This window comes from Octopus bimaculoides, chromosome 10, assembly GCF_001194135.2.
Source record: "Octopus bimaculoides isolate UCB-OBI-ISO-001 chromosome 10, ASM119413v2, whole genome shotgun sequence".
In the NCBI taxonomy this organism is placed as follows: domain Eukaryota; kingdom Metazoa; phylum Mollusca; class Cephalopoda; order Octopoda; family Octopodidae; genus Octopus; species Octopus bimaculoides.
This window is the reverse complement of record NC_068990.1, coordinates 953,405-963,399: the sequence shown is the minus strand read 5'-3', so window position 1 is coordinate 963,399 and position 9,995 is coordinate 953,405. Positions and strand designations below refer to the sequence as shown.

Below are 9,995 nucleotides of genomic sequence, written 5' to 3'. Positions count from 1 at the left end.
TGAAGGGATGAGGTGGAGGAATTGCTTCCTGGAAAGTTCCGAGAAGGGGGCGAAATACTTCCTGGAAATTTCCGTGGTTGGGGCGCGTACTACTTCCTGGGAAGTTCCAATGATGGGGAGGAATTACTTCCTGGAAGTTCCGAGGAAGTGCCACCTCGGAACTTTCCAGGAAGTGCCACGGGGCCGCTCTCGGGACTTTCCAGGAACTGCCGCCCTCGGAACTTTCCAGGAAGTACCACCCTCGGAACTTTCTAGGATGTGACATTAAGCTCCCCAGGAAGTGCCACCCTCGGAACTTTCCAGGAAGTGCTACCCTCGGAACTTTCCAGGAACTCCCATCCTCGGAACTTCTCAGGAAGTTAGATCCTCGGAACTTTCCAGTAAGTCCTCGGGACTTTCCCGGAAGTCCCATCCTTGGAACTTTCCACGAAGTCCTCGGGAATTTCCAGGAAGTCCCATCCTTGGAACTTTCCAGGAAGTACCTCATCCCGTAAACTTTCCAGGAAATAAATCGCCCCGTTCTCGGAATTTTCCAGGCAATAATTGCTTTCATTCTGTTGAAGTTTCTAGGAAGTCGCAACCTTGGAACTTTCCAGGAAATAGATTATCCAGGAAGTCCCACCCTCTGAACTTTCCAGGAAGTCCTATCCTCGGAACTCTCCAGGAATTCCTTGGAAAGTCCTACCCTCGGAACTTTCCAAGAATTAGCTCATCCTCTGAACATCCTTGCAACTTTCCAGGATGTAACTCGTCCCTTTCTTTGGAACTTTCTAGGAAGTGATTCTCCTCCCCTTCCTCGGAAATATCCAGGAAGTAATTCGTCCCCCTTCCTTGGAACTTTCCAGGAAGTGATTCTTCCTCTTCCTTGGAACTTTCCAGAAAGTAATTTGCCCGCTTTCTCGTAACTTTCCAGGAATTAATTCCTCCCCTCCTCGGCACTTTCTGGGAAGTAATTCCTCCTCCCTTGCCTTGGAACTATCCAGGAAGTAATTCGCCCCCCCCTGCTCGGAACTTTCCAGCAAATAATTCCCCACCCCTTCTCCCGGAAGGTTCCCTGAGGTAATTCCCCCTTTTCCTTGGAATTTTCCAGGAAGTAAATCACCCCTTTCCTGGAAGTAATTCACAGCGCTCCCTTCCTTGGAATTTTCTAGGAAGTTATTCGCCCCCCCTCTTCTCGGGACTTTCCAGGAAATAATAACTCCCTGCCTTGGAACTTTCCCAGAAGTATTTGCCCCCTCCTTGGAATGTTCCAGGAAGTTATTCCTCCCCGCCTAGGAACTTTCCAGGATATATACAACGGGCTTCTTTCAATTTCTGTCTACCAGATCTATTCCCATGGTTTTGGTTGGCCCGAGGCTAAAGTAGAAGACACTTGCCCAAGGTGTCACACAGTGGGACTGAACCCGGGACCATGTGGTTGGTAAGTAAGCTACTTACCACACAGCTGCTCCTGCACCTACACACACACACATGCAGCATGGCGAAAAGGATGTTAAATGATGATGATGATATGAGAGTGTGTTTGTATATATACAGGGTGTCCCCGCAAAATGTATACACAATTTAAATAATTGTAAAGTAGTTGTTTATAAAAGACATTTCATTTCATATTTATATTGGTTTCAAGTTCAGTCCCATTGTGTTGCACCTTGGGCAAGTCTTTCCATTGTAACCCCAGCTGAATAAAGCCTTGTGAATAGACTTGGAAGATGGAAACTGAAAGAAATCAGGTGTGTGTGTGTGTGTGCATGCACATATACGTGTGTGTGTGTGTTTGTGTCTCCTTGTCAAGACATGCAAAATATGTGATTTCAGGTTCAATCTCACTTTGAAGCGATTTAAGTGTCTTCTGCTCCAGCTCTGGACCTACCAACCAATGTCTTCATCATTATCATCATCATCATCGTTTTATGTTCGTTTTCCATGCTGGCATGGGTTAGATAGTTTGACAGGAGATGGCCTGCTGGAGAGCTGGCCAGACTCCAATTGTCTGTTTTGGCTTGGTTTCTACAGCAGGATGCCCTTCCTAACGCCAACCACTTAATGCTTTCTGCATTGATTTGGTAGATGGAAACTTAAAGAACCTCTTCATATTTGTCTATATTTATGTGTGTTCTGGTGTCTCCTTGCCTTGTTTGATATTATGAAATAATTGTAAACGTGTGCCACTGTCATGCGAGTGATGTTTTTTCATTTCCAATTTTCTGTGAATTTATGTCCACATGGGGAGAAAATGCTTCCTTGTTTGGAAATACTGGGAAAATACAATCTTGCTGAGTGTCAGTTGGCAACAGAAAGGACATCAGGCCGTAGAGTATCTTCCTAAATGAATTCCATCTGATTCAAGCATGCTTAGGGAAGTAGATTTTAAAATGATGATGACCATGATGATGTTAATGATTATGATGGCACACATATGCGTCAGTATATGTGTGTGTAAGAGAGAGAGAGAAAGCTGGGATGTCAAGATAAGCATACTGACATATATTTCTTTTGCTTTGATGTTTATTGGCAATAACTGCAATTATTTTCAGATGTTGACATACTGAAGTACTTTGGCTATATTTTTATTTTTTTCGTCCTTTGATTAGTCTCTCACTATGTGACTTGTATTTTTCCCCAAAAGTAGTTCTTTTCATGTAAAGTTCTTGTAAGAATAAGTTTTGTAGTCTAATAACTCAAATATTTTGTGTTATCTGTGTATTTGGGGAAAAACAGGGAAAAAAAAAATCAGCTTCTGATTTTTACAAATTCTTATTCATTTATTTTTTCTTGTGAAGGACAATTCTCAAGAAAATAACGAATGAAGGAATGGAAACGGCTTTGAATTTTTGCATATCTTCTAATGATTTACTTTTATTTTGTTTTGTTATTTTTTGATTAACTCCTCTCTTTCTGGTGAGGGTGGGGATGGGGGTTATTTATTGAGTTGCTGTTTTGCTTTCTCTTGTTTTTGCTCCTTTTAGACAGTCATGGGAGATGCACATGTAGCTTTGTGGTTAAGAAGCTTGCTTGCTGACAATGTGGTCTTGAGTTCAGTACTTGGCCAAGTGTCTTCCGCTATAGCCTCAGGCCAACCAAAGCCTTGTGAGTGGATTTGGTGGACAGAAACTGAAAGAAACCCATCACATATGGCTTAGTGGTTAAGGTGTTGCACTCACAATTTGCAAGATCATGGGTTCGATTCCCAGACCGGGCATTGCATTGTGTTCTTGAGCAAAGTTCTTCATTTCATGTTGCTCTGCGATCATTTCAACATCTGATATGTGGCACCTGTAGCACCTGTACAGGTAATGTCAATCTGATGGAGGTAGTGAGCTTATATCTACACAAACAATTGATCACTATGAACAAATCATCTGTGTGGCTGTTCGGTAAGAAATTGTCGAACCCTCATACATCATCTAACAATGGGAGAGTCCATCATATATATAGGTGTTGATCTCTAGGTGTGGAGAGAACCTGTGGAAGCGGTAGACCCTGGAAGAAGGTGGTGAAATATGATCTTCAGTTGTTGAGTCTTATGGAGGTGATGACAAACGACCGAAACTTCTGATGATTTACTGTGCATGAGAAGACATGTCAAGCTAAGTGAAATCATGGCTGTGGCCAGTAACACATAAAAGGCACCCATGCCGGTGGCACATGAATGGTACCTGTACCAATGACATGCAAAAGGCACCTGGCCATATGAATTCTGCCTCAAGAAATTGAGGCTATAGTGGAAGACACTTGCCTTCTGTTTGCTATAATTATTAAAGAGTTTTTAAATAAACTTTTAGCCGAGAGAAGAAGAGTGACACTCTTAACTTTTTCCACTGCTTCAAATACTGGTGGGAGAAAGCGAGGAAGAATTCCCAATTCATGGGTTATTCTTGTGCTTGCAAGAGACAAGTAGAGCTGTTAAATCAGATAACAGATCACGTTTGCCTGTCTATGAAGGTCACAGAACATGTCACTCAAGTGTGAGTAAGACTTGGTAACATATGGCATGCTTTTATGAATTGATATTGTGTCCAATCATAGACACTTTCTTGGCTTCCTCATCTTAAAACCCAGTAGAATATCCAAGATGTGGCACTCAGAGGGAGAGAAGGGCTGCACCAGCCCCTGGTTGGGTTTCATTTCAGCTGAGTAGATTGAAACAACGGCAAACGAGGTGCCTTGTTCAAAGGCACAGTATATCACCTGGCCTAGGAATTGAACATACAACCTTTTGATCATGAGCTGAACACCTTACCCAATAAGCCATGCCCCTTCACATGAAGAGGAAGAGATGCTATAATTATAATTTGTTTGTTTGTAAAAAATTTTTATGCTTATGTTTGTGTGTTTTTTTATCTTTATTTTCATTTGTGTTAACATCCAGACCAGAAGAGAAAATGAAATATCTGGAGAAAAAAGCTTATGCTTTAATTGAAGAAAGCTGTTTCTCTACAAGCCGCTGTGATTTTCCTGCTGTAAGTTTTCCATTTTCACAAATTCATAAACCGACCATATTTTATTGAAGCAACAGAACTGGCAGAGCCTCTGCTAAAAATGCAGCTTTTAGTTCTGGTGCTTTATGGTCTGAGTTCAAAATCTCTGCGTTTCTGGAACATTGTTTTACAGGTATAATGCTTACATAACAGACTATATCTCCCAATTTTGCCTTCCGTTTTGGAGATTGCTAACTGTTATATTTACATATATATATAAAATATGTATTATCATTTTATCTGATGGAGTTTATTTTCTACAGCCAAATACCCTTCTTGACACCAACCCTCACCCTGTTTTCCAAGCACGGTAATATTTCCCCATGACATGTTTTTCAAATATATTGGAAATGAATGACGCTGCTTGTATGGCAGTGACAATCATTTATAAATACATGTGATGTGAAGACAAGGAGACACAAAAACATTCACACACACACTCACACACACAAACACACACACAAACACACACGCACACATATTTGTGTTTGTTTTTTTATGTCTCCCTTCACACTCTGAGACAGGAATTTCTTACTTTTGCAGGCTTTAGAAAAAGCAAAAGATGCAGAAAAAAAAGAGAAAGCTGTTGTACGCCTCAGGAAGCAGGTGTCCCAGGGAGAACCTATTAATCTGGATTTAACTTATTCAGTAAGTTAACAATTTAGTATAACAATTTTTCAATTAATTAACTTACTCTAGATGCATAATATGATTGGTTGATTGTTGCTGTTGATTTTTAGCCCCAGGTCAGCCCTGATTGAGTACACTTCTGCAGGTTTCTTATCAAACCGTCCCACCCATGCCAGCAGGGAAAGTGGACATTAAATGATGATGATGATGATGATGATGAAGAGCCCAGAAAATTATAATCTGCATCATCAGCATCATCATCATCATCATTTTACATCTGTTTCTACATGCTAGATGATTTAGATGAGTTGTCGTTAGTTTGCATTATTTTACACACCCAGTTACAGAAAAACTGGCCAACAATTACCATTTTACTAGTTTTTATGGAGTTGTCTAGAGCAAGGACTAAATAGTCCCCCACATCCACCTCCACCATCACTGCCATATCATAAATCGTTTCTTATTTGGAGTTACTACTCACCTAAGGTATGCAGTTATTTTGAAAATACCTCAAAGAGTGACAACTGTACCCTGCATAGATATGGGCTGCCCTTTAGCAAGGCATAGCACTTGTTCAACCATCCTGCCAGGTACATAACAAAGTCATGGGGTTGCAGCATGGTAGATTGTGAAGAAACGGCAGAAGAGCTCAAGTGAGTCAATGGTACTTCTTACAGTCAGGCTGAGCAGAGAAATCCTAGAAGATCAACGGTCAAGATCACTAAGCTCTATCAAGAGAGTAACTCACGATGCATCCACAGGGGTGGCGTCCATGGTTGTGTAGTCAGCTAATGAAAGATTTGCTATGACTCATGCTCCCGATTCAAATTCATAATAATGGAATTGGATGGCAACAGAGAGTCATAGGAATCTGCAAAAGCTGTTAAAAAAAAGAAAAAACTCTCCTGGATGAGTAACCAGCTCTGTGGCTTGTAGAAGCCACATTTTGCTCTTCCAGCTATAAAGACATATAGACATCTAATTAATGCAACATATTCTAGAAGTTCTAGTAACAGAAGGGTGAAGACCCCCTTTGGTCATGAATGACCATGGGATTGCACCCAGAAAGTTACCCTCCGAGACACAAGTCTGGGCAAGGTTGTTTTATGGAAGGCCAACAGTCACCCATGCATACCAGCCTCCCCCTCTCCATGCCACCGATGTTATCCAAGGGAAAGGCAAAGGGGCCGATACAGCTTGGCACCAGTGACTTTACAACTCATTTCTACAGCTGAGTGAACTTGAGCAAGGTGAAATAAAGTGTCTTGCTCAAGAGCACAAAGCGCAGCCTAGCCTGGGAATCAAACTCACTACCTCATGATTGTGGGCCTGATGCTCTAACCAGTGAGCCATGAGCTTTCTCATAGCTAGTAACAATGCACATGTAAATTCTTTGAAATCTTTAATCTGCTACTAAAACGTCTCTTTATATGAATTTGTCATGAGGTTTCATTCCTCTTACAAACTTTTAATTTGTTTTCTAGGTTCTGTTTAATTTAGCCAGTGTTTACTACGCATGTGAAATGTACACGGAAGCACTGAACACCTACAATGTCATCGTCAAGAACAAGCTCTTCAACAATGCAGGTATTTATTTATTTGTCTATTGCTAATGAATTCTATTTGAGTTTATCATTTCGTTAACCTTGAGAATATCTGCTCACTGAATCAACAGAGTGTATATCAGCTGACCAATCATTGACTTTCAGGAAGTCTGCATTGATAACAGTGTCTAGCAAAATTTTTCTTTTTTATTTGTCTTTGCTCAGTAAGTGTTATTTCCTATTTGCTTCTGTCTAGAAATCAAAAGGAAATGACTACTATTCCCATCAAACTTTGCTTTTGTGACCGGGACACCAACGTTTTGAAACTGACTTATTCTCCATTACATTTCAGACAGATTCAGTGCTGAGCAAATATTCTGCTCTATACCACAGATTTGCTTGTCAGTTGCTTGACCATAACCACTTGAGAACGTCCCTTAGTGGCTGACAATATTGTGCATCTCTGATCATGAGCAGGAGTAGTCGGGGAGCATCATAGCCATGTGTTGAGAGGGATTCTTTGGAGGTTTGAATAAATTTAACAAAAGCAAAATTTGAAGGAAATATTAGCCATTTTACATACATTCTAGAGGTAAGCAAATAGGAAATAACAGTTCCTACCATCGTCATCATCATCATCATTTAATAACCATGTTCCATGCTGGCATAAATCAGATGGTTTGATGGAAACCAGTGACTTGTTTACTTTGGTATGATTTTTACATCTGGATACCTTTCCTAACACCAACCAATTTACAAAGTGTACTGGGTGCTTTTCATATGGAACCAGCATCAGCGGGGTCAGCAAGTAACTTGGAAGACAAAGACCCCTTGACTGGGAGTGGGGAGTAGTGTCAAGGAAGATGACTTTGTGCCAGTTGATGAGAGGTTAAAAGCATAAATGGGGCTGACAAGATTTTGATTAGCCCAGGGTTTTAGTAGAAGCTATTTCTCAAAGATATCACTTAGTGCAGGGGTTCCCAAACATTTCTTATCTGTGGACCCCTTTGATTAGTATTTTATTCTGGTGGACCCCCATAGCCACTTGATGTTTAAAAACTAGTTTTATAGTAACTTCTTTCAAAATTCCTATTTGGTTTTCCACACATTAACTTGTGTAGGTTGAACTATGTAAAACATTTGAGAAAGAAACCTAGCTGTTTTTTGAAATGCATACCAATACATACATCTAAAGCAAAGTTTTTCAGGGGACCTTAAAATATTATTGTGGATCTCCAATTTATTATTTTGTTACATGGACCCCCAAAAATCTTATATGGACTCTCAGGGGCCACATGGACCCCGGTTGAGAACCACTGACTTAGTGCGACTGAAACTAGAACCAAATTTCTGGGAAGTTTATTATCCCTTTAACATTCATATTTCTTTGTCAAATGTAGAGGACCCTTTTGGTCATTAGTGACCATGGGAATTCACCTAGAAATGTTCCCCCTCCTAGGCACAAGTCTGGACAAGGATGTTTATGGAAGACCAGTAGTCACCCGAGCATATCAGCCTCCCCTCTCCATGCCACCAATGTTGTCCAAGGGAAAGGCAAAGGCTGATACAGCTTGGCACCAGTGATGTTGCAACTCGTTTTTACAGATGACTGAACTGGAGCAACATGAAATAAAGTCTCTTGCTCAAGAACACAACACAAAACTTGGTCCAGGATTTGAACTCACTACCTATTGATTGTGAGTCCAACACTCTAACCACTGAGCCATGCTCTTTGTCAAATGTATTGCTTATTTATTCACATTGTTTTGAATTTGTCATGCATTATTATCCTGTAGCTTTGAGATTTCAATGGTGTGTTTGTATATTTTTAGAATGACATTATAGGTTAGGTGTGAGATGTTGGATCCTGTCAATTTGAGCATAAAACAGGTAGAATGTTTGGGCCAGATATGGCCAGATTAAATGCTAAAGGGTTAAACATACATAGAGAGTGTTTTTATCATCAGAAATACAGTGAAAGGTATAAGCAGTTATATACTTGTTGTATACCTGCTTACTATTCACTGTTTCAGCATAACCTAACTCCCTAATTGTCTTTTTATACCTTATTAGGTCGACTGAAAGTCAACATTGGCAACATATATTTTAAGCAGCAGAACTACCCAAAGGCTATCAAGTTCTACCGGATGGCTTTAGACCAAGTTCAACTATCTCATAAGGAAATGAAGTAAGGAATAAATCTCTTGTTGTTTTATCTAGAATATGTAAAACCAAAACAAGCATAATAATAATAATAATAATAATAATAATAATAATAATAATAATAATAATAATAGGATTAAGGTAAAAGAAGAAGAATTAAAGAGAATATCTATATATATAGACATGTTTGTGCAGTTATGGCACTTGGAATTACTTAGCTCGTTTTAGGATTTGTAAATTCTTTAAAATATCTATTTTTTTTTTTTTTGTGTTTTGATTTTTTTCATCTTGAAAACTTCACAACTAAACAAACATGAGAGAAAGAAAGGAAGAAAAAAAAAAAAAAGCAATTCAATAGCAGAAATGTAGTGTGTAAAGTCTTTGATCTTTCAGATATTTGCTGTTAACTTAAAGATATTGTTCTCATGGAAAAATAATAAACGTGTTTACTTTTAGTTTTGTTCAATAATAGAGCAACAAAAACAACAACAACAGCAACAACAATTGTCTGTTTTATTATTCTTGTGGTTTACTTATTTGTTTATAGATTTACTTAGGTTTTTTTTTTCAGATTTTCTTTTAGCGGAAAAGACAAAAGCAACTTCCATATATAAAGTACTTTCATTTTGTTGGCTTTAATGAATATATTCCTTGTTTTTTATTTTTATTAAAAATTTTTTATTGTATATCGAATCTATAGCAATTTATTTGTAGAACAGTTAATTGTATTGTCTTTGGGATTTGGTTTTCAGAGGTATTTATCGACATGTGCGTGAACATGAGTGTGTATATGTGTGTGTTCCTTTGATATTTATATATTTATTAATTAATAATAATTAACAGATATACAAAGAAGCAAAGTGGTTAATTGTTTTGAAATCGTTTATGTACTCTACATACATACATGTATGTGTGTGTGTGTATAACAATATGTTTATGTAGATTCTATATGTGTATGTATGTACATGAATATATAGGTGTGTGTGTGTGTGTGTGTACACACACACACACACACACGCATACACATATATATATATATACATATATATGCACACACACATCTTTCTGTGTATACATATATATGTGTGCATGTGTATCTATGTCTGTGTATGTATATGCACATATGCATGCATATATATATGTGTGTGTGTGTGTATGCATGTATGTATAAATATGCATA

General features: G+C 38.8%; 1 protein-coding gene across 1 annotated transcript in view; it reads left to right on the top strand.

Annotated features, from left to right (window-relative positions):
* The window catches only part of LOC106867348 (intraflagellar transport protein 88 homolog), a 100,442-nt gene that overhangs the window by 22,544 nt on the left and 67,903 nt on the right, over window positions 1-9,995 (top strand). Inside the window, exons 6-9 of the mRNA XM_014912200.2 lie at window positions 4,370-4,460; window positions 5,022-5,126; window positions 6,593-6,695; window positions 8,726-8,840. Of these exons, the coding sequence (XP_014767686.1) occupies window positions 4,370-4,460; window positions 5,022-5,126; window positions 6,593-6,695; window positions 8,726-8,840 (414 nt within the window). The remainder of the gene's footprint in view (window positions 1-4,369; window positions 4,461-5,021; window positions 5,127-6,592; window positions 6,696-8,725; window positions 8,841-9,995) is intronic.